This window comes from Alligator mississippiensis, chromosome 3 (assembly GCF_030867095.1).
Source record: "Alligator mississippiensis isolate rAllMis1 chromosome 3, rAllMis1, whole genome shotgun sequence".
In the NCBI taxonomy this organism is placed as follows: domain Eukaryota; kingdom Metazoa; phylum Chordata; order Crocodylia; family Alligatoridae; genus Alligator; species Alligator mississippiensis.
Window position 1 is genome coordinate 238,083,255 of NC_081826.1, and position 25,216 is coordinate 238,108,470.

General features: G+C 40.2%; 1 protein-coding gene across 2 annotated transcripts; it reads left to right on the forward strand.

Annotated features, from left to right (window-relative positions):
* The first annotated feature begins 216 nt into the window (after nt 1-216).
* RIOK2 (RIO kinase 2) lies at nt 217-24,627 on the forward strand. Of its 2 annotated transcripts, none has more exons than XM_059724992.1 (10): nt 217-449; nt 2,563-2,697; nt 3,850-3,966; nt 5,353-5,528; nt 7,441-7,529; nt 9,144-9,335; nt 9,925-10,017; nt 11,471-11,998; nt 13,505-13,601; nt 24,333-24,627. In XM_059724992.1, exons 1-10 carry the CDS (start codon nt 221-223, stop codon nt 24,492-24,494), a joined length of 1,818 nt encoding a protein of 605 aa, XP_059580975.1. In that variant the 5' UTR covers nt 217-220; the 3' UTR covers nt 24,495-24,627. The 2 variants fall into 2 exon arrangements, with proteins under 2 accessions (XP_059580975.1, XP_006261667.1); XM_006261605.4 differs by having other exon boundaries at nt 298-449; nt 2,559-2,697.
* The last annotated feature ends 589 nt before the right edge of the window (nt 24,628-25,216 follow it).

Below are 25,216 nucleotides of genomic sequence, written 5' to 3' on the forward strand. Positions count from 1 at the left end.
GGGAGCAAAGCAGCGGCTCGCCTTGCGCGTCTCCCAGGCAACGCTGCCGCTGGGTAGCGGGTCCTGGAAGACCCTGCGGGAGCTCCCCGCAAAGCAGCTGGGGCGCGAGGGGAGTCCGCTTGTCTCGCACCGCGCGGCTGCCCACGGGCCTGCTGGCTTTTGCAGTGTCTCCGCGCGGGGAGCAAGCGGGACGTAGTGAGGCTCCCCTGCGCGTTTGTTTATGCAGCTGTCAGGACCGCCCCCCCAGGCAGAAGTGCCCTCGCCGCCGCCTCCTGCGCTTGCGCAGGGCTTCGGCTTCGTAGCTTCTGCGCAGGTGCAAAGCGGTCGGTCTTGGGGCGCGGACGTGTGCGGTACGGCTGGTCTCGCTTATCCGCGCCGGGGCCATGGGCAAGCTCAACGTGGTGATGCTGCGGTACCTCGCGCGGGACCACTTCCGGGTGCTGACCGCGGTAAGGAGCGGCCTGGCTGCCCTCGTGGTGCGCCCGGCAGCGCGGCCTGCGGAGCTGAGCAGGGGCTGGTAGGGAATCTTTGCTAGATGGGAGACCGCAGCGCGCCGGGAAAAGATAGGCCGCGGTGTCCCTATGTTGAGATCCGTCCCCTGCCACTGCAGGAGGCTCGCTTTCCCCTCTTGATACAGGCGGCTAGAGCTGGCCTGAATGCCCTGCTCTGCCTGGAAGGCTTCCTGTGAGATTTCATTTCAACTCAGCCATTGAAAAGCAAACACTTTGAGGGAGATGCTTCAGCCTGGCAGCCACCCGTTGTCTCAGCTTTGCGTTGCATTGCATGAGCTGTTGCAGGGCGAGGCTGATGGCCAAAAACACCTGCTCTAATACAGGTACTGTTGGTACCACACATTGAATTCAAATGGCAGTAGCAGTGAGAGCAAATCCTTTGCAAAAACCTGTCCCCGTTTTGGTACTGCTCCCATCGCTGGGGTACGGGACACAAAAGCATCTCCTTAGTAAATCTGAAGCTTCCAGGATCATCAAAGTGAAACTTGGAGAAGAAGGTATCATTATAACACAATGTCTAAAGTTGTGATTCTCAACCAGAGTCCCTTGAGATCTTTTCAAGAGTGCCATGTGTTGGGCTGAAACTTGAGCCCTGCTTCTCAGAGGGCAGGGAGAACTATGTGATTAACCCACAGTACTCATCCAATAAGCAGTCAGAAGCTTAATATTAACTACAAAAATATCCACTAAGTACAAAGCAACTAATCAACTGGGTTTGCCAGTAAATAAGTAGTCAGCTTTACTGGGCTTGCCAGTGTGTAAGCAGGCAGTCACAAAAACTGAGCGTGTTAACGTGAATCTCACTGCATCACAGTCTGTCTAGAGCTGTTACTCAGGAGTCACTCCCCACAGTTAGCCACACTGAGTGAGCTTCCTGGGTTGCGCTGCTCCAAGTCCGAAGGCTTGATCTTCCCTTAGAAATCCATGCAGATGGTATAAATGGCAAACAGCGATCCTGCTTATGCTATTTAACCCTTTAGTGATGTCGCCCTTTCTAATACTAGCCAAGCTTGTTATGTAGTGTTTGGCATATGGATCATAGGTTTACAATAAAACAGCCTTACGCACTTGGAGTATTCTTCTGTTATTTTCCCATTATTGTCCTGTTCCCACACTAATTAATCCCAACGGACACCACGTTATCTCAATTTATTGTTTTATTGTTCTGGATATTCCCTGGCATTTTACTGGGGTTAACTTTAGGCCAATCATTGCCAGTCTTTAACTGAATCATCTCAAAAAGACTTCTGGGAGCTTGGTCAGTTTGACATGACCAGATTTAATTTTCCTTGCAACACCTTGGAGTGCCACGCCATGTTAACACCAGTAGCTGTGCCAACATGATTCACGGGGTAAAACGAGATTTTAGCTAGGAATCCAGTATTAGAAACACGCTGACCCGTGGTAGCTTTCTAGGTCTTTTGCAACAAGAATTGCTGTATTATTTTTCCACACTCAAAAAAAAAATGAAAAGTAACAGTTGGCATTTCCTGATGGGTGCCTTGAGTCAAAAGGTTGAGAACCACTGCTCTAAAGCAACAGAAAAGTTGGGTTGCAGTCACCCAGGGTTTCCAAGCTGGATCCCACTTTGTCGGGCCTTGCAACTCCAATTGAATTTCTCTTAGCAACCCTGGTTTACCAATCCCTAGTTTCAGATTCCCTGCTGTAGGGAGTGAGGGAGAAACATTCATCCTATCATCTGTCACTCCTGTTGGCTTTTAAGTAATGGGTTGTTTCCTAAATAGTATGGAAGTTGCCTGCTGAATTTCCCAAGTATGAAGCACAACCAAGGGCGTATGTTTATATTCCCCCAAACAAGAGGTTTTCCATCTGCATTATCTGTCATTTTCTTATCAAAGAACTGTCTCATTACTGCTAATGCATTTAAACGCAGAGCTAATAAAAGAAAAATGTATGCTATTTACCATGTGGGGTTTGTATCAATTTATCTGCAAAAATAAGCTTAGGCTTGATGTAGAGAATGACTTTACTTCATTAGCTAGTCAAAAAACTATTGTACATCTAACTTTTTTATTTCTATCCCAGGTAGAAATGGGCATGAAGAACCATGAAATTGTTCCTGCTAGTTTGATTGCCTCCATAGCTAGCCTTAAATATGGCGGATGTAACAAAGTTTTGAGGGAATTAGTGAAGCACAAGCTCTTAGCTTATGAACGAACTAAAAGTGAGTACAAGTCCCACACCAGCATTTATATTCTGTTTTAAAGTGTTGACTTAGTTCACTGGTGTAATTGCAGCAGTATTCTGCTGAGTTAAAAATTTAGCCAAGTTACAGGTGTTGCACAGGTACTCTTGCACTTTTCAATGAGGTCTGCTTCTCAGAGGAACCAGCCTTTGGTAGTTCAGTGACTAAGTAGCTGAATACATTTATACCTTCTCTTATCCATTCCATGTACTATGATTTTACCATACATAGCTTACATATATGTAATCCAACAAAGGATTATATCAGGGTGGTCTATCTGTGGCACAAGTGGCACGGGCAGCCTCTGTGTGGGGCACATGGTAGGTCAGGAAGAGGACATGCAGCACAGCAGCAGATAGGGCAGGAGGCTGAAGGCAGAGCAGGAGATGAGATGGGGAGAACAGAGCAAGAAACAGAAAGCAGTTCAGGTAGGAAAAGGCTATTGGAGGGTGCATAGCTAATATGTGGCACTCCTGCCAAAAAGGTTGGTGCTCATTGCATTACTTTGTCTTATTATCAGTACTGTGAATGATTAAGTACAGAAACATTCTTTTTCATATCAACTTACATGTGCAGTTTATATAAAATAATTCAGTGTTTCATGTTCTAAAGAAGGACTATCATTTTATCAAAAGAGAATATCCTTTCTTTTATATCATGCATCCTATCGTTTTTACTGCAAGTCTGTGTGTCTTGGAAGAAAATAACAATGTGGAAGCAAATAAGATGTTTGTTAGGGGGACAGGAAAAGGTTACCTTTCTTTTTTTGGAGGGATGGGGAATAAAACTTCAGATCACACTGCCGAACCATTTGTCTTTCTCTGTATTAGAAGAATCCAGTAGTCTTGTATTCCTCACAGTCTTCCTTCTCTTCTGCCTTCACACTCCATCAATTTTTTCTTTTTTTAAAATCTTCCTTGGTACAGTAGTATTGTATTACTACCATATTGCTTCACTGCCTTAATTTTGAAGCTATCTCAGAATGAGGTTTTTTGTAAATTTTAGTTAGCTAAAAAGAAACGTTTGAGACTACTTACAGCATGACATGATTTAAAATGAAAGACCTGTATTAAAGGTGGTATGTAAATAACAATTAATAGTGTTTCAATCACTTGATTCTCTCTTATACAGCTGTCCAGGGTTACCGACTGACTAACACAGGGTACGATTACCTTGCTTTGAAAACTCTGTCTTCTCGACAAGTGATTACTTCTATTGGAAACCAGATGGGTGTTGGTAAAGAATCAGGTAAATATTTTAAATGCACAGAACTATTATATTACTCATGTCTCATGAGTAATCCGATAAATCTTTTTCAGGATAGATTCATTAATTTACCAGAAATACATAGTCACTCTGTTTGAAATACTGCACAATGCCATCAGTTTGCTTTCTTCTCAAGAATAACTAGAAAATTTCCCCTTAACTTCATGATTTTATTTAAAACTTAAGTAGTCATTTGAAATGCTAGTTTATAGATGGATGACATTTATTGCGCATTTATTGGAGAGTTTAATTTCTTTAAAGACCAGTGGACAGCTTGCGGAAAGCTCTCAAAGGCACTTAAGTGAGATTGTGGAGCCATTAAGTTAAAGTGAGTTCTGCCATTGACTTCATGAAGCTGAAATTTCACTGTTTGTTTTGATACAGTGCTGTTTCTGCAGAGTGCAGTTTGTCTGCTTTGAAGATAAAGAACAACTACGCATAGTTGAGAATTCTGGTTTCTAGTGCTCCATCTGCATTAAGGATAAATGCTACAGAAGCATGGGTTTAGTTCTCTCTTGTCCTTGTAAGGTTACATACACTGAACTGTTTTCCAGTCTGTTTTGGTAAAATGGTGCATCATCAGCTTCTGCAGCCTGCCTGGAAGTGAGATTGGATCCCAAAGCAGAATAAGAACTGGCCAAGTAATAACTTGATAGCTCTTAGCCTTGTGTGAAATAGGTAATCTGGATGGGTTTTAAATAGCATTAGGAGGAGGAAGGGTATTGTGGAACTGATTTGAGAGAGTCAGCTACATTTCTAAAGAAATATTTATAATGTCTGGATTCCTGTTACACCAGGATGCAAAGAATCAAAGTACAAACACTATTGAGATTTTATTTAAATCCACAGTGCTTAACAAATTTGTGCAACAAAAGGAGCACTTTTGTGTTTATATGTTAAGTGTGAACAAGTTGCAGGTGCTGGAACTAGCCGTGATAATGTCAGACTTCCTTGCTGATGACAGGATTCAGGGGTTCCTTGGCTTCTATAATTTACTCCATATTCAGAGCCACGGTATGGTGCCTACACTAAAATTTGTCTTACCTCATGAAGGATCATTTCAAAAGCTTGGGAACAAGTAGAAGAACATTAAGTGTTCTTTATCTTTCATTCTGACATGCCATTGGTCATATCAAAATTGAATCTATTAAAGTATTCAAAATGTTTCTAGCATTATTAGGACATTGGTTTTCACATTTAGATTTCAATATATGTAGCTGCTGTTTGTGCCCTGGTGTTGAACTGATATTCCAAAAGCTTGTTCTGGTGAACATAATGAATGAACAAAATGTGGCATAGAAAACTAGCCATTTTACACGAACATTTAACATGTTTGATACTTTTTAAATTTTTTTTTCATTTTTATAGATATTTACATAGTTGCAAATGAAGAGGAGAAGCAGTTTGCATTAAAACTGCATAGACTTGGGAGGACCTCCTTTCGTAACCTGAAAAATAAACGTGATTATCATAAGCATCGACACAAAATGTCCTGGCTGTATTTGTCCCGCCTGGCTGCCATGAAGGAATTTGCCTACATGAAGGTATTTTGGTCATAAAGGCAACTGTTCATACCCAGAAGTTACCAACATCAAAGTAGCAGACTGGAAAAGAGGATGTGCAGGTGTTTTTCAGGTCCTCATTTATAACCCTTGCTAACCCTAGTTTCAAAGTTAGTTTTTGTATTGTAGATGGGATCCCTAATGTGGACTTCCAGCAAAGTGGAGCCATGGTATTTATAGTCTGTCTTCCTTGTAAAGCAAAGTGTTTTGTGTAAGAATATGAAATAAATTTCATGAGGCAAGGATTTTTGTGGGTGAATTTCAGAAAAGAAGGTTTTAACAAGCGCAGGGAACTGGTGGACAGGATGCCCTGGGAGGCAAGTCTGAGGGGAAAAAGAATCCAGAAGAGCTGGCTGTACCTAAAGGGATCAGCCTGGCTAGACTGCAGTCTCTTTAATGAGTTGAAACTCAAAAAGGAATGCTACAAGAATTGGAAATTCTGTTATTGTAGTAGGAAAGAGAGATTTGTAAGAGTATTGCACAGGCATACAGGGAAAAAATTAGGAAAGCTAAGGCACATTTTGAAATGCAGCCGGCAAGGGACATAAAAGGAGATAAGGGATTCTGCAAGTATGTTAAAAGTAAGAAGACGACAAGAGAAACCACAGGTCCCTTACGGAATGTAGAAGGTAGTGTCATTACAGATGATTTGGAAAAGGCTGAAGTGTTTAATGCCTTTTTTTACTTCAATTTTCACAAATAGGGGAAGCTACCAGATGCATGCCATTGGCAGCAAAATGCTGAAAGACACAAACAGCCTAGAGCAAGGATGCTTAATCCCTGGCCCGTAGATCATATCTGGCCCACAGCACCTGTCATCCAGCCCATGGGGCTTCCCACGGGTCTGGAAATTTGATTCCAGGGGAGTGTGGCAGTGTTCTCTTGCCACCAGATTTCCAGACCCATGGTACCCAATGCCAGCATGCAGGGCCAGGTGCCAGCCCCTCAGGGCCCCAACATGCAAATATGTAGAGAGTAATTATAGATTCAAACTGCCACAGGGGAAATTTAGGTCAAAGATTAGGAGGAACTTCCTGACTATGGGGGTCTAGCAATAATAAGCAAGCATTGGAACAGGCTACTTGGAAAATTATGGAATCAACATCCTTGGATAAGATTATTTTAGTGGTTGCCTTCCAAAAAATTCTGTAGCACCATTAGTAGGTATGGTTTACTGGGCTGAAAATGGCAAGGTTTGTGTTCATCTCAATCTCTAGCAATTAGGGAATGGCAATCTCTAAGATTTAACCCTGTAAGAACAATAAGCCTAATACAGTTCTACAGTGTTGTTCTGTCTCTCTATACAGTCCTTCTCTTTGCTGTATAAATGTCATTTCCTGTTTTATTATTGCACTGTTTGATTTTTTTTGGTCCTCTGCCTAAGTGGCTGGAGCTATTAGGTGAGCAGAGTTTGTTAGAATTTAATTCTAGCTACAATCAAATTGACTATGTCATCAGCTATCTTTGTAGTCTGACAGGTTTATTTGATTAGGATGATGTTCTTCTCTAATTAAAAAAAACGCTTAGTCACTTAAGTAGGACTTAAGACAAGTGAATAAAAGTGTAATTTTTTTCATATTGAATTTCTCCATATATTTAAAAGTACGCAGGACGGATCTTAATCATTTGTATATTTCATCCTGAAACAGTATCTTTGCCTTGTCTGTATCATGTTGTTTGTAATATATCTTCTTTTTACACAGTAAAGTCAAACTATTAATGATTCTTTCTGTATCACGGTTCTGCTTAAAGCATGGTAGATGCTGTACTTTCACCAGAAGGCCTAAACTGTGCTGCTAAATATTTGCAATTTAATATAAAGAACTCTCCTGAGAATTAATGGATTGCCTTGTTGTTCATTAGTTTAACCTTCCAGTATGTCTTCTTTTTCTAGGCTTTACATGACAGAAAATTTCCTGTTCCAGAGCCAATAGACTACAATAGACATGCAGTAGTTATGGAACTTGTTAATGGTTATCCTCTGTAAGTACTGGCACTTGAACTGTTAATTCCCATTTAAAACTCAATTGCAAATAATATTTATGGAAATCCTACTGGAAACACTTGTTTAGAGATACTGATTTGGTAGTGTAGGTAAAAAGATATTTTGTCAGGAATCTCTGATCTTGGTTTTTTTGTGCATATGAGGCAAATTGTGACTTCACAGACTTCACAGGATTTTGCACTACTCATAGATGAGTATGGTCTGTTGAGAAAAAGGTTGTCTTGGTCTACCCAGAACAACATGATAATGTAGCCATCCCATTTCAGGTTTGGGAACTTGTGCATGTTGAAAGAGAGCGCAACGTGCCACAGCATTGCCTTGCACTATATAGATATGCCATATAGGTATCGGGCGCTTGTGGCCCAATCTCACTGTGGTTACAGATCAGCATTGAAAATCTAGTTTATATGAAGGGGAATTGATTTATGCTGTCCTCTTTTCCCATCTCATCCAAAGAAATGGATTTTTCCTTAGTCCAATAAAAAACTAAAGCAGTCTGGAATATTTTTTACTAAAACGCAGCTCACAAAAACAGTAATGGGACAACTAACTTTCACTTCTGCTCCTGGTAAAGAATTTTTTTTCCCCAAGCATGTGTTGTGTGGTCTTTCTTCAGCATCAGTTCTTGAAACTAACTCAACTTCATTACTTTTCTTTCTAAATTTGTAAAGCAATCATCTTTTCTTTTATGTATCCATACTTTTGTATTCTAACAGCAGTGCTAAAAGCAAATAATCTTAGTCAGGAGAGGTTATTTAAATTGTAAGCAGTGGTTACCTATTGTCCACAAATATTTTAGAACCTTTAAAATATCATTAAAGTTAGCTTATAAAGGACTGGTTTGGTTTGTTTGCACGGTTGAATGCATAAGGCCAGTTTGGTAATAGAGATAGAACTGCTACAACTTTTTATCCTGCACCCAAAAGTAAATCAACTATCATTTTAGAACAAACCAGTTCATATTCTGTGTTACAAGGTAGGCAACTGAAGTATGTTTTGTTTTGGGGGGGGGGGGTGCATTATAGCATAACCAACAGGTTGGCATCAGAGTATCCTGGAGGAATTCAAGTGAACTTAGAAATCAGAACATTTCTGGATTTAATCCTTCATTTTGCTAATTTAAGTGTCAGATCAATTCTGGTTTAAACAAGAATGAGTTCTGTAGCCCGAGTTAAAATCGGACAAGTTGTAATCCATGCCACGAATACGACAAAGCAAACAAACCTCTAAAAGACTACAAATATGTCCTGTTTAGATGTTTTCTTTGGCCAAAATGTAGGTATTCTCCCAATTAAGGAGAAAAATGTATAAAAATTATGGAGTTTTTAAGTCCGTATATTTCTAAGCACCATAAGAAGGCCCAATTATTTGTGTTGCTAAGTCTTATTTCCCAGAAAGTCTGACTTTAAACTAAAGATTTTTAGACTTGGGTCAAAATCTCATTAGACAGTCCAGTCTTCAGATAGTATAGTGTGTGTTGAACATGTGGCCAGCTGGTGTCCTTACTCTTGTTTTCAGCTTGGAAGTATGTGTAGTTTTGCAGTGTAGCATTCATTCATTCCCTTAATATTTGGATATTTTTTAACGTTTAGGTGCCAAGTACATCAAATAGAACACCCTACTTCTGTGTACAGTGAGCTAATGGAACTAATTGTAAAACTTGCCAACCATGGCTTGATTCATGGTGATTTCAATGAGTTTAATCTTATGTTGGATGATGAGGACCAGGTCACCATGATAGATTTCCCTCAGATGGTGTCAATATCTCATCCAAATGCTGAATGGTATGTATCAAGTCTAGGGGCATTTTCACAATCAATTTGACTATGTAAGATTGATTTAAATTTGTAAGCACTGACTTTTCACATTCATGTACCCTCCCTAACTTTCTTCTAGAAATGTAATCAGGTGCCACAGAATGTACGTGGGATGATTATCAAGTGACAGAAATGTTGGTTTACAGTGAATATGTAGTTGGTCAGTTCTTGCAGAGATTCTCAGGTCACTTTCAAGGAAAAAGAAGCTTAAATGAATGCTGTACAGTTAACTTCTATCGCTTAAGTTCTCTTTTTTAGTTATGTACTAACCACTTTGTCTTTTTCAATAAAAAAGACAAAAACTTGATTATAAATGGTGATTTCCTTATGAGAACAACTGTGTTTAATAATAATAGGTTTGATACAGCTGGAAGATTCTCATTCTAAAATTTGGAAAACTGTATGTGGTGAGGGGTGTGGGAGGCCTAATACATGGATACTATTAGAATTTCTAATAATGGAAATTGTGATGTGAAGGTTGGTGTTTTACAGAATTAATAAATTGGTTGCAGACTTGTAATCTTTTAATTCTAGGCAATATTCTGTTTTCCACCAGGTATTTTAACAGAGATGTTAAATGTATTCAAGAGTTTTTTAAGAAGCGTTTCAGCTATGAAAGTGAACTTTTTCCAACTTTCCAGGATATTAGGTAAGAACTTTAATCAAGAGACATTTCTTGTTTCCATAACGGAATGCCATTTGTACCAGTTCTGTATACTGAGAAAGCTGACTAAAATGTTCTGATCTGGTTTTCAGCAATTCACTGCTAAAAAGTTCCATGAATAATTTTGACGTGTTTTTGCTGGAAAGTTGTTGTGGGGAGAGTAAGCTGGACTTTAACCTTTTGATGATGTACAAGGCAAAATTGTTAAATGAATTCCAGAGCTTTCAAAATGGAAATTGGCTTTTTTAAGTTATCTCTGTCCCTTTTTTGAAACTCATAACAAAACCATTTTGAGCACATGTGATTTGGAAATTGTTCAAATAATAAACCCTACTATGCCATTTTCAGTGACTTCAGAGGGGGAAGCATACTATAATGTGAATGTGCTTATATATAATTGTGATATGTTCAGAATCAGAGTTTTGGGGTACACGCTTTATGTATACAATATAATAACAAACCTAACTTTAAATCATAATTAAAGTTGACTTCTGCTAAAGTCAGCTGATGAAAATATTGTGCAACCGGGTGGTTGGAAGTGATTGGACATTGAGTTTAGCATGTGGACACGCGCATAAATGAGATTGTACTTATATCAAGCCGCTTGTATTCGCATTAAGTACAGTGAGACTACATGGTACCATTTCCACATGTGTAAGGACATAAACAGACCTTGCCAAATGAAGTGGATCATCCGTACCAGGATGTATGCTAGTACAGCCCATCCGCTTCATTGGACAAAACAGACATTGCCCATTTTCCCAGGTCAGGGCCCTGCCACTCATGGAAACAGCTGGAACCAGTCCTGTGGAACAACATTCAGGGTACCGGTCTGCAAATGGAGAAACTCCAGGTTTCCTCACTAGCATAGGAATGCCCTGAAATCCCCAGGCACTTCTTTGCTGGCAGAGAAACCTAGGGTTACTCTGTTTGTGGAGACATACCTGGAGTGTCAAATTTGCTCTAATGCAGTCCAGGGATCACAGTGGAATATTAATGCTCACCTGAGGAATCTGGCATGGGAGAACTTGGGCAGGCACTCCTGGGGTTTCAGGGGCCTGATCCTGCATGTCCCTAGAATGGGAATTACTGGGGTGCACAGGATCAGAACCATTGAAGCCCTGGCTGTGCCTGCCAGGATGCCTGGAGAGCATGGGTTACTCTGGGCTGCACATGGTCTCCTGGCTTAAAGCAAACAGACATCGGCCTTAAAACAGCAGCACAAAAATCATACCACCTGTGCTGCTGCCACAAAAAATGTTTATGGCAGGACAAATGCAAACCCTAAGCATGACAAGACCTATCCCACTATTAATCCTTCAGTACTGACTAAAGGATTGTACACTTCAGTAATTTCAAAAATAAATGAGTACTACATACTGATTTACTACGTTGAGAGCATTCTCATTTGTGCCTCTATCTTGTTCTCTTTTTCCAGGAGAGAGTGTTCTCTCGATGTTGAGATTGCAGCAAGTGGTTATACAAAAGAAATGCAGGAGGATGATGAACTGCTTTACCCAATTGGCCCTGACAATGATGAACATAAAGCAGAGTTCCCACCACTTGTTGATGACTTCGGGCAGAAAGTAAAGCTGTGTAGTGCAGATGAAGAGGATGAAAGAGGTTTCACAGATGAATCGGATGATGACCTTGAAAATAGATCTACCAAAGACCTAATATCTTGTGATGAAGATGATGATACTGTTGAAAGAAGTAAAAGCACACAAAGTTTAGATGTTACAGAGTTGGTCCATGCTGTAAAAGAAGTTGAAGGTCACCGTGTAGTAGAGAAAACCAGTGGCAAAGCAGAGCATTCTATAGTAGATCTTTCTGAGAGCAGGAAGAGAACTGAAGCCATGAGTGAAGACTGGGAAGATCAGAAAGGTCTGCACAATAAGGAGTATGAAGATGAATTCCCTGATCTGGTTGACTTGTCAGCATTAAACAGAGAATTCAGGCCTTTCAGGTATAGAATCATACTAACCGTGTCAAAGAGATTCTGTCTACTCTCCCCTCTTCCCCTTCACTTGACCTTTTATGAGTAGTTCAAGAAATGCTGCTGTGCAGCCACCCTTGTTACAATAGAAAACAAAAGAATCTATTAATCTTTATTCTTAAAACAAAATAACATCTTTCTTTCTTTTGACCTGATGCTGGTTAATCTACAGAGTAATATTAATGTTTATAATACTTTTCAGTGAGACAGATGAGTTGACCTACTCTTTAATACCTATTATAATAAAGAGTCTTGCAAGCCTGAATTAACTCAACTTACTTTCCACAGTTGAGACATAAAAAAAAGAAATAGCTAAGTTGATTTGTACTGGTGAAAAAGTGCATCACATTAGAATATTCCCTATATAATAACTTTTGCCATACAGTTTACACCTAGAATACTATTACCTGAAGTTAAATTCTTCCTGTTAAGATGAGCACAAATTCCATGGGATGTGTTATCCAGTTGCACTAATATTAATATCTGTTATTTTAGATGTTAATTTCTTGCCTGGCCTGTTTAGAGTTTCCTGCTAACTTCTGTTCTAGATCCTCTGTACATGAAACCATAGCTCAGTAAAAACATTGAATCTGTAACAGAATGAGTACAGACCACTTTGTTCCCCCACCCTTAGCTCATCTGTCAGTGTTTAATTAAATGACTAGCCTGGGCTGGTCAGCACCCTGATGTCCAAAATGACATAGATAGCCAATATTAAACTAGTATTTTTATATCATGCGCATTACTGGCAAGGGAATTGGAAATAGATATCATGTGTTTCTACGTCTAGGCTGGGAAATGCTGCTTTCATGGCTTGTTTCAGCTTTTGTCCTTGTATGATTTGAGTTCTTCTCTTTCCCATTGCTTTAGACATGTTGGAAATTAGTATTTTAGTCATAAAAATGGAACATTTTTTTCTCAGCTGCATGTCATTGCTGTGCTGACGAATGATTTTTTTTTTACTAGTGAGAAAATTGCAAAGTTAATATAGTGATTCTAGAAGCAAACCTGTCGAGTTCAACTTTGCCTCATACACCAAATAACTTCCAGTTACCAATTCTTTTTTTTTTCCTATGGTGGCTAACATTGGACAAATGTAGCTTAATTTTCAAATCTTAATTTGAGTTTACATTTGGCTGTCAAATCCCTCTTACTGAGATAATTTGATAGGGAGATAATTGAACAAGCATAAACTTGAAACACCACAATGTCACTTAGTTTTCTAGAATCACATCTCATGCATTTAATATATTCTTGTCTGTTGTATTGTATGAGGCATTGCATTTCTAATCTATGACACAAATTATCACTTTGATATTTCAAAAAATAAATTTTCCATGTACTAGAAATAGTAAATTGTGCTGGAAATTTTCAAATTAAATCTTTAAAACGATTTGAAAATGAGGGTCATGAAGATAATGAATTATTTGTCTGTTTTTTACTAGATGAAATAAAAATCTAATTTATATATTGTAGAAATGAAGAGAGTATGGTTCACATCAATGAACACAGAAAAAGAACCACAAGTATCACTTCAACTGGCAGTGTTGGGAGCTGTTCAACAATTCCTCCGGTAACTAATGCATACATATTTTCTAGTTTACATCCATTGCTTGTTAAAGTTTTAAATCTGCTGATGTTACATTGTCAAAACTTGTTTTTCAGCTTTTGGGGGGTAAGTCTGAATGCTTGGAGTCAGGTGTCTGTATGTTCTGTGATCCTAGAGTTTCCTTTGATTCCACCACATGTCCCAGAACTGGGTGGTAGAATATAAGCTTTCCTTTTACTTTTTTCTGTTTAAAAATAGCCTTGACCTCCTGCTTGGAGATGGTTTTAAAATACAAAACATATGCCAAAAAAGTAAAACTCGGGCCACGTATAACGTTGTGCAGTCTTCAGAACCTGTATGAAATCTTACCTCTTACTTGAACTGTCCTATTTATCTCATGTAGTGACAATTCTGAAATTTGATAACAATATAAATGTTAAAACTTATGTCACTGTTCATCATTTCAGTAGAAGTATCCAGCCAACTTGGATGCTACCTTATCCCATTGTCCCAGATCTTGACACTTTGTGATGTACAACAAATTTCAACTGTCTCAACCTGCTACTGGGAGTACACATTAAGGCTAAGTACAGACAGTCAACAAGCCTGAGGTACAATCAGTTCAATATAGGCAGCTTTCCCAGCGCCCCTCTCCAGCTGCGTAGATTGAACTGATAACCAAATTAACTGATGCTCAGTTTTCAGTTGGGAAAGGCAGAGGGAGGCCTACACTGACCTGGACCAGTAGGTGAGAGATGCAAAAGCGCCGACCGCTGAGCCAGCAGGAAAACTGGAAGTGCATTTCTGCCGGCACTTCCAGTTTCGCGGCTGGCACTTCCAGGGGGTGCATGGCCGATCTCAGGGGGTGTGCATGCACCCGCTATGTGTCGCCAGTGGTATGTAGATTTTATTTATGTTTTCTAATCAAAAAGATCAGACCAGAAAGGCCCCAGATGGTATATTTGTTCTCTGGGGTCTTGCTCGTACAAGGTCCCCATGTAAAAGATGTATAAAATGGCACTTCTGTCTGGCTCCTATGTCTTTTCGTGCCAGTTGCAAAGATTTAAATAGGAAAGGAATGGCATATACACATACACTTTGAATATATAATCACTCTGTACTTCAAGTGGAATAGAGAAGAATGGTATAGCCTTTTTAAATGCCCGTATTAAAGCATTAGAAACAAGTAACAATCCCCATGTTTTCCATTGTGTTGTGCTAGTTTATTTTTGCTATTTGCTAAATTTGCAGAGTATTTCTTCATACAGGGGGAGTGGTAGACTTAAAATGAAGCAAGGTATTATTTGGCCCTCTCACCTCCCCTATTCCTAAAATGTTCACATGAAATTACTTCACTGCTTGATTTCAGCAATGTAAACCCAAGTGAGATAATTTTCCTACCTGTGTGTAATACTTCAATATGTCACTCCAGAGTAAGAATCGTTTGGCTTCATCTGTCATATTTCAGATAACTGATTTCATTTTAGAAAGCTTACTGAAAGTAAGAAAGACGGAATGATCTGTTCTGGTTAATAGGCCTTCCACTATACCAAATGATAAAATAGTTCATTTATTTTTGCTGGCATACCTCACTAGTCAATTAAACTTTTTATGGGCTGAAATATTATATGACAGTAAATTAGTGATTATTAATCAAGTTGCAGTGTGAGCTTTCTAAGGTGCTGCAAAACATTAGCACTGTTAGGTGTGCAAACACCAACACATGATTTACAAGATAAGCCCAGAGATTTCAAATAGGAATCTATGGTGTCAAAAACATTCTGAGCCATTGGAGTCTTTCTGAGTATTTTTCCATGATCAAAAAATAAGTAAAGGCTAAATGCTGGCATTTTCTGAGGGGTGACTTGAATCTAATGAGGGAGTGCCTTGAGCCTAAAAAAAGGATTGAGAACCACTACACTAGATGCTTTCCCCTATAAATCAGGTAAGATTGTTCAATCTACATTTCCATTGCATTTAGGATTAGAAAAACTGTAAATTCTGTAAACCATTTTAGGAATCTACTCTTACTCAAAAGTCCTCATAGTTAATTTCATGATCAAAATATCTAAATTATCATTACTTTTTTTACATGCTGCCACAGAGTACACCATCTAGAAATATTTGTTTAATAATCAGTAGATGGCTGTGGTTATTATTTTGATAGCCTCTTTTCATTCTCAGTAGTTTCCTATAGCAAGGATTTCATTTATTAGAATAGTACTGTAATATCCAGTTAACTGATGCTTTTATTCCTACCAAGTAGCCTTGTTTTATACGAGAGTGCCTCCCGGTGGTTATGTTGTCTAGGTTATGTTGTCTATAGATCATTTTTCCATTTTGATTTCTAGTGTATGGGATTTCAAGATCCATATTTTATATAAAATAATCTTGAAAAAAGGATTCAGTTATTGATGTAAATTCAGCTAAAACAGTTTCCAGAATTTAGCATGCAAAGAATGTGTATTTTCATATATTATACTTTGTGCCAGATTAACAGACTGAAGAGTTGGCAACATTCCTGTGATATCTTGGGTATCCCCTGGCCAAAAGGATGAGCTGACAGAACTAAGGCACAAATATAGAAATTAAGTAATTTCACAGGATTAAGGGAAAGGCATCTCTGGACCCAAAGAGAAGAACATTTTTAAAATCTTTTAGATTCAAGAACCACTTGAGGGCAGTAGCAGTTATGAGTGCATATGCTTCTTTGAGTGCTACCCAGGAACAGCCAGAAAAGAAATAGTAGTAAAACCCAGCATTTGAGAAGCTGTTTTTTAAAAGTCTGAGCACACAAAGGGTTGAATCCTAATTGGCACTTGTATAGCATTTTAATGCTATTTTTGACACAAAACATATGGGTGCTTATATACATACATTGAGGTTACTCCAACGCACTGTAATTACAGCGCATGAGAGCAGACAATTTATAGATTCTGCTGGAGTGTGGCAATTACTCCTGTGTCATGTGTATCAGCATCCCTGCAGTGAAAAATGGTAGCGGAGGTGGGTGCCATTTCTCAGTGCAGGGACACTGATGCATGTGATGCCCTGGGTGCTTTAATTAGTACTCCCCACCCACCCCCAGCACATGTGTAAGTGCCATGGTTACTAAGTAGCCTTACTTACTCTGCCCTTCCTTTCTTGGCATGTTCTGTAGGCTGTACTCAGGCTTTATGTGCACTCGGACAAAATGGAATTACCTTAATGTTGGAGAAGTCCCAATACTTTAAAAAAACCCCAGCTATTAAATGTTTGATGCTGAATGAGGAGGAGGAGGATGACCCTGTCAGCTTTTACCTCAGTAGCTTAGTGGATAGAGCATTTTCCCAGGAAATGGAAGACCAGGGTACTCTAGGCCAGGAGTGGCCAGCCTGTACACAGGTGCCACAGGTGGCACGTGCAGCCTCTGTGTGGGCACACGGCAGACTGGGGAGAGGACAGGCAATATAGAGGTAGACAGGACAGGAGTAGGTAGCACCGCATCAAATCAGGCAGGGAGCAGAAAGGTGAGCAGCAAATTGGGTAAGGGAAGGAGAGCAGAGTGTCACTTGAGGATGGTGCAGAGCTAATTTGTGGCATGCTGCCAAAAAGTTGGCCTCACTGCGCCAGGCAGCGCCAGATCTGGTGGTTAAAGTACTTTCCTGGAAAGCAGGAACTGAAGCTTAAAACCCCCTCTAGGTAGTGGGGTCCTAGAATAGAAGTCTTCTATTCTCTGGCCAAATGTCAGACTAGAAAAGTCCTCGTCTCCCACTCCGTTTTATTCTCAGCAGGTGTGTGTGTACAGTGCTCCAATCCTGCCACAAGTAGAAACAGAATCCAAACTGTGCAGGAGTTCCAAAAATTGCAGGTACGTGGTTACATAAATGCCACATAGGCACATGGGGGTGTGCAAAACAGGCCGTATTTGATTTGGATTCAGATTTGGCCCAAATTGGGGACAGGGATTCAATTCGTTGATTCAGATCAGTGTCCCATTTTGATTCGTCCAAATCTGAAGATTTGATGCTGATTCTGAGAATCGGCAGTTCAGCCACAGACACAGCTTTAAATGTTTTTTCTACATACTGCGAGGTATCAGGCATGGCTCATGAACACTGAGATGGTGGGGCGGATGGAGTGTGGGGGGGCCTCCTGCTTGCTTGGCGATGAACCCAGAAGTGGACTGGAACTACTTCAGGTCCACTTCTGGGTCTGCTACCACGTGCACTGGGACACCCCTCCTCCCCACCCACCCCCATGCTCGTATGGGACACTCCATCTGCCCCAGCATCTCAGCATTCATGAGCCGCCTACTACCTTGAGGTACATAGAAAAAACATTTAAAGCTGTGTCTATGGCCGAATCATCGAATCTCTCCAAATCGATTTGGAGGGTTCCAATTTGATTCAGAGAGATTAAAGGGTCTCCTGATTCAATTCAGAGATTCAGACCGAACTTCCACCAAATCGAATCAGCGACCAAAGCTTCGCACAGCCCTAGTGACTAGCAAGAACAGCTCTTCTAAAGGTATCAGGGTGTAAACGCATACTGGAACATGTTCAACCAACTTCTGCCTAGCAAATATATCAGTATTCACAGAATTAGGAGGACTGAAACAGGTGAAAGGTTGGTAGGAAAGGTATTGGAGCCACAAAAAAAAAAGCACTAGATTAAATGAGTTCGTCACGTAGAAGATGGGCCCACAATTGACGTAGATCAAGTAAGGGAACACCTCGAGAGGTTCGATATCCACAAGTGTGCGGGCCTGGACGGAATGCACCTGAGAGTTTTGAAGGAGCTGGCAGACATCATAGCATGCCCTATGGCGAAAACATTTGAGAACTTGTGGCACTTGGGAGAGGCACTGGAGGCCTGGAAAAGAGCCAACGTGATCCTGATCTTTAAGAAGGGAAGGAAGGAAAACCCAGGGAATTACAGACCAATTAGTCTGCTATCCATCCCTGAAGATCATGAAGAAAATTTTCAAGGGTTTCATCAGCAGCAGGCTAACGGAAGGCAACTTTCTGAGCACTAGCCAACATGGCTTTGTTGCTGGAAGGTCCTGCCTGACCAACCTCAGCTCCTTCTATGACCAGGTGATGCACTGCCTGGACAAGGGAGACAAGGTTGATGTCATATATCTGGATTTCAGGAAGGCCTTTGATTTGGTCTCCTATGATGTCCATATGGCTAAGCTGGAGAATTGCATCCTCAACCATCTCACGGTCCAATGGCTGCGAAACTGGTGTTGGGGTCGGACCCAAAGAGTGTTAGTTGATGGGAGCAAATCAGCTTGGTGCAAGTTGACCAGTGGTGTCCCTCAGTGCCCAAGCCAGTTCTCTTCAACATCTTCATAAATGATCTAAATTTGGGTGTCAGCTGCAGACTGGCAAAGTTTGTGGACGACATTAAACTATGGGGGAAGGCAATCACACTGGAAGATAGGCTGGGGATACAGGCTAACCTGGATAAGCTCGCAAGGTGAACAGACCAAGACCTGATGGCCTTTAACACAGAGAAGTGCAAGGTGCTCCATCTTGGGAGGAAGAACCAGCATCATACTTATAGGCTCAGCAGTGCTACACTCACTAGCACCACGACCAAAAGAGATTTGGGGTCTTAAGTGACCACAAAATGAACATGAGCCATCAATGCGATGCCATAGCCGGCAAAGTAAACCAAACTTGGGCATGCATCAAGCAAAACCAGGGACATCATCCTCCTGCTCTACTCAGCCTTAGTGAGGCCGCATCTAGAGTACTGCATCCAGTTTTGGCCCCCCTACTTCTGAAGGGACATGGATAAACTTGAGAGAGTCCAAAGGAGAGTCGCCTGCATGATCAAAGGCCAAGAGAGCAAGCCTTACTAAGAGAGGCTGAGGGACATGGGCTTTTCAGCCTGGAGAAGAGAAGGCTCAGGAGGGATTTGGTGGCAGCCTATAAGTATTTAAGGGGCATGGACCAGGATCTGGGAGAACAGTTGTTCACCAGGGCTTCCCAAGAGATAACTAGATCCAACAGCCACAAACTTCTGGAAGGCTGATTTAGACTGGACATGAGGAAAAACTTTACAGTCCAAGCGTCCAGGGAGGTAGTGCAAGCACCTACTCTGGACTCATTCAAAAGGCGTCTGGATGTTTACCTTGCTGGGATCATTTGACCCCAGCAGACTTCCTGCCTATGGCAGAGGTCTGAACTCGATGATCTCGCGAGGTCCCTTCCAGCCCCTAATGTCTATGAAGTCTATGAAGAAAGTAATCACAGAAGCAAAATTCTGCATAGAAGGTGGCACAAAATTACTGTGAGAAAAGAGAGTAGGAATAAATTAAATTTAGACTTCTGGGAGCTATAGTTAATGTTTGGTTTTGTTTATCTCTAAAATGCTGTTGCATTATTTTGCACATTAGGTTCATAAAGTACTAATTGCTTCCTATTCCATGAAAATGAAGCAATCTGGAAATGGTTATTGGAACAGTGATCAAAAAGAAAAGCTGGGATGAGGAAGATGCAACACTCGTTAAGGAAGTAAAACAATTTTTTTAGAGGAATTTGCATTAGGCATCTACTTTAAAAAAATCTAAAACTTACCAAAAAAGTAAAATGCAAACTAGCAGTGTGTTTGCAAAAGTAAAAATTGTAATGAATCAGATATGATATGGCTCTGGCATAATATGCCTACCCTATGAGGATTTTGAAGCCTTCATTAAAATAATAGCTCATTTAACAATGTATGCAATGTGAATATGTATGTAATATCAGGAATTATTCTGGGCTATATATAAACAGTAGCATAGTAATAGGCAAGTGCAAATTTTTGGCAATACCCAAATTGATAAGCTACAGAAAAAAACCAGCTCTTTTTTGGCTAAAGGTTTTGAAATATTATGGAATGGAGACTTACATAGCTATCTTACTGTGTTCACACGAGTTTGAATAAGGAGTTATTCAAACTGGGACAAGGAAAATATGTAAATTCTGCAGAGTTTTAAAATAATGAAGCATAAACTGTTTAGTTCAAGGATTTCAACCTGCTCTTAGTGTGATTATGATGAATAGGCTAATAAGACTTCTGTGTTCAGAGGTAGTAGGGCTTGTAGAATTTTCTGAGCCCAATTTACAGTTCCAAGGACTTCATGCAAGAAAGAACTTTTGGTGCCTTTTTGGCATTTATGCAGCAGTACTTTTCCAGGCAGTTTGTATATACATTTCCCAGAAAAAAAAACCGTTTACTATTCCAGACCACAAGGGGGAGAAATTTGATTTCAAGATTTCAGAATATTTCTTAGGGGGAAAAAAAGGTCAAAACTTATTACGGTGATTTTTAGAAGGTTATCTACAACTGTTCTTCCTCAAACAAAGTATGGTCAAATGCCATAAGTAGCTAAGAAAAGGGAAGTACTTAGCACAACTGCTTTGTAAATGCTTGCGGTGTCTTCAAAAGATCAGCTTCTACACCCAAAATATCCCATCAAGTCACAGTTCATAGTGACTTCTTGACTGACAGAATCCTGATTCAACTTTGACATTGCTATACTCCTATATAATTGTAAAATACACTATCATAAACTGTATAACATAGTGCAGTTAACACTAATGTAGTTAACTAGGTTACTTGTAGGATCATCAATCTTTGTATCTCCTGAATATGATTTTAACTCTGTAGTTTTCTAATGCTGTGTGTGTCTAGATCCTTGGCTTCTCTAATTTATACTTGCCACCCTTTGTTAAGTTTATGAAAAGGATTATGTGACATGGTTGCCTGCAGGATCAGGGAACTGAACTCTTTCATCTTAATCTTGTTTTGCATGCTGCTTTTTTAGTTAGTCCAAAAGACTTCATATCATTTGGTAGATACTACTTTTTTGCTCACCAGACTATACTTTAGCTTATTTAATTAAGAATTTCTATAGGTAACGTATATCTTTGCATTCTTAATTTTTACATGTTTTCTTATGTTAGAGAACATTGAATGAAACATTTCCCATTTACTAGATTAGGGTTCTCCAACTGGTGGCCCATGCAATCCACAAGGGGTTAATTTGTAGCCTCCCAAGCTGCCACCTGGCCACTGCTCCTCCCCCTTGCTCCAGCTGTAGCACAGCTGTGGTCTCAGTGCTCCCTACCCTCATCTGCCTTCCACTTCCTGCCCCCACTCTGGGGAGGAGGGCACCACAGCATAGCCCACCCTTCTGGGAGAGCCTGCAGACTAGACCACCTACACAGCATGCTGCAGTGAGGGAGCCCGTGACCAAGGTACCTGCACCCACACAATGCACCAGGAAGGATGCCACATGTGCACAGGATGCTGGTACCTATGCATGGAGCGCAGTGGAGTGGGGAGCCTGCACAGCATGTGGCCCCCAGCTTCAGCCACTTAGAAATTAGACATCCTTGTACTGTTAAATAATTAACTTGCATTTGCATAGAGATATAAATTTGCATGGGGATATACATTTGGATAGTAAATAGACTCAAAATATTTAAGTAATATTTTAAATTGTTGTTATTAAATAAATCTGCTTTGAATGTGCTGGCTATATACAGGAAAATGTTTATCAAACTGTTCTGTATTTGAATCTGGTCTATAGTGGTATGTGTGTGTGTACATGTGCATATATAGCTAGTGAGAGAAACTTCAATACTTCAGAGCTAGGAGATATACTCACGCCTCATTTTTATTCAGTGATTGAAGTAGAAAAACAAACTTTCCTGCCTTTTCAGCTCCCAGTCACTCAGCTTTTGATGAGCTAGTCATTGAACCAAAATAGAACTTAATTTGTTTTTATTAAGATTATTATCCATCCAAGAGTTTTCCTGATAATTCTCCCCACAGAACTAGTCATGTTTGTTTAAAAGGGAAAAATGAACTGTGATATCACATAAAAAGTTGGGCTGCAATAGGCTGCTAAAGTTTCACTGGATGATTTGCTCTGGCACAGTTTTTCAGTTAAACTTCTTGTTCTCATCAGTCCTATTGTACAGTCTGTGCCCCTTACTAGTTTCTAGTCTGTGATTATTAAGTGAATAGTTGGCTGAATTGTAGTCGCTCCTCAGAGGAGAGTAATCCACAGCCAAAACTTGCTAAGCTGTGCTTTGAATTTTGTGATATGCAGCTGCTACCATCATAGAGAATCCAATTATGAAAGAAGATTAAAGGAGTTTGATTTCTGTAGCTTAAAATGGAGAGGAAATGTGATTACTCTTTACAAGTGCACTCATGGACTGAAATATTAGGGAGGGGAAAAGCTTTCTAGGCTGAAAACACTTGTATACGTTCAAGAGGCTACAAAATGGTGACAGAAATTTAGATTAAAATCTCATTTCCAGTTGGAGAGGAAGGTTTTGGAGGACTTCTGAGCGAGGTAGCAAGGGCAAAAAACCTGAATTGCTTTAAGATTGAATTGGATATATTTATGGAAGGAACAGTCTGACAACAACGATTCTGGCTCAGTGATCAGTGTGTTTGTTATGTGGAATTATGTATTTGAAATCCCTGGGTTAAGGTAAAAAGCAGTATTAGAGTGATATAGCCATGATGGTCCAGGAATTGTGTAAAAGGCAAGGATTTCTTAGGGTGAGATCTTTTATTGAACTGACTGCATAGTTGGGATAGAGTTAGACAAGCTTTTGAATGCAAGACATCCTTCATCAGGTCTGGGAAGTAAAGGGCAGCACAGCATAGTAAAAAATAATTGGGCATGGGAGGGGAGAAATTCCCAAAGGTAGCAGATAAACAATTAACAGAAAAAAAGAAGCTGATTAATGGGAGATCAAGGCCTTTCAAAAGGAAGGAGGGTTGTTATCACCTTTCCTGTGTGGGAAGAAGAATTCAGAAAGCAGGTAAGTCATCATAATGTGCCTTTGTAACAGAGAGCCTGGGGGGGCTCCCTGTGCCTTCAAGATAAAAGCAGCCCAGCCAGGGTTCAGTGCAGGCTAGGCAAGAGCAAGGGGGCAAATGAGACAGTTAGTAGGCATTGGCATGCAACCTGTTTACTGGAAGTGGGCAGGGCCCCGAGAGGATTTAAGCCTGGGGCTTGGGCTAGCAAGCCAGTCTAGCCCTGCCAGCCTCAGGGTTAGGAGCTCCTGCCCAGGAGAGCTACCCAGGGACACTAGACCCTCTGCTTTGCTGCCTGCAGGAACACTGAGACTTGGGGAGCGCACAAAGGTCATTTGTATACATGCTTGCACTCGGCGTTGTTGGGCATACAGTTGTATAAGTGGCAAAATGCGTGTCAGCGCTGAGAAAATGGCAGCAGAGTGCTTTTGAAATAAAACAAATAGGTGTTTTAGTTCAAAAGCACACCACCACCATTTTCTGCGGCGGTGCATTCCTTATTCTAATTTTTTATAAAAGTGCACTGTAAATTGTATAGCCAGCCATCTGCCCGCACTACAGGGGAAAAACTAAACAACAAATTCCAGAACAAAGGAGTTCTCTCTGTTAGCAGCAGTTGCTATTTAAATATTAAACATTTCCTTGATAGATGTAGTTAGTTTGATCACTACTTCCCATGTTTAGTAAAGGAGGAGTGTTAAAAATATGTCTGCAAAGTAAAAAAAAAAATAATAATAATTATCAAGACCTAGGAATAACCTCTAGGTAACTTTTTAATATTTTAACTTTAAAGGGCTTTATTGAATTTCATAAGCATCAAGGCTTACTGTTATTTTTAAATACTTCTGTATAAAGGAATTTGGCATAGAGAGTATTGAATGCATATAAGTTGTTATATATGTCTTAAAACTAATATGTGGAGTTTTTAATTATTTTTAGGAACTGGTGAAACAGAAGATAAAGCGACAACTGACTAAACAACAGAAAGCTACTCAGCGGCGACGGTTGCAGAAGGGAGAGGCAAATATTTATACTAAACAGCGGCGAGAAAATATGCACAACATTAAGTCAAGTTTGGATGCAACTAGTTTTTGGGGCTAGATAATTGAAACTTGCTATAGAGCATTAGCATTTTTGTCCACAGTTCATGAATCAGAGAAAAACAGACTACACAGCAGTAACTTTTTGTAAATTGGAATGTGCATATATTAAATAAATGTCCTTGCTACAGTAACCTTTTTGTTTTGTATTGTAGTCAAAGCCTAACTTAAGTCAGTGGTAAGGGGGCACAGTGAATATAGGTACACTGAAGTAATAACCTAGAGTATTTTTTATAAGCGGATTTTACTGTAGTGATTAGATTGAGATTCTTAATAGAGCAAGAGTGCCAAAAACACAAGACATTGTGGCAGTGCTGTTGCCACTCATTTCACTGCCAAATTTTGAGCTCTGTAAGCAGGATCTAGAGCAGAGAACCATATCATCTGACTAGCAGGGTCACCCATGGATCTGGAAATCTGATAGTGGCGGGGAGCTTTGGCTCTAGGAGCCACAACACTTAACACTGCTGCAGTGGGCCAGATGACATGGCCCTCTGCTCCAGATTGGGCCCAAGGACCAGCCTGTGGGACTAGATGAGCTTGATGCCCCTGTAACAAAGGGCTCCTTTTCAAAACCTATTTTAACAATTCCAAGAAACAGGAGGGAAAATCCCCACTCATATATTATTTGAATTTAGTTGAAGAGTCTTTATCATGTGCACCTGAAAACAACCAAGGTTATTAACACCTTCACAGAATCTTAGTCTTTGTACTCATACAAAG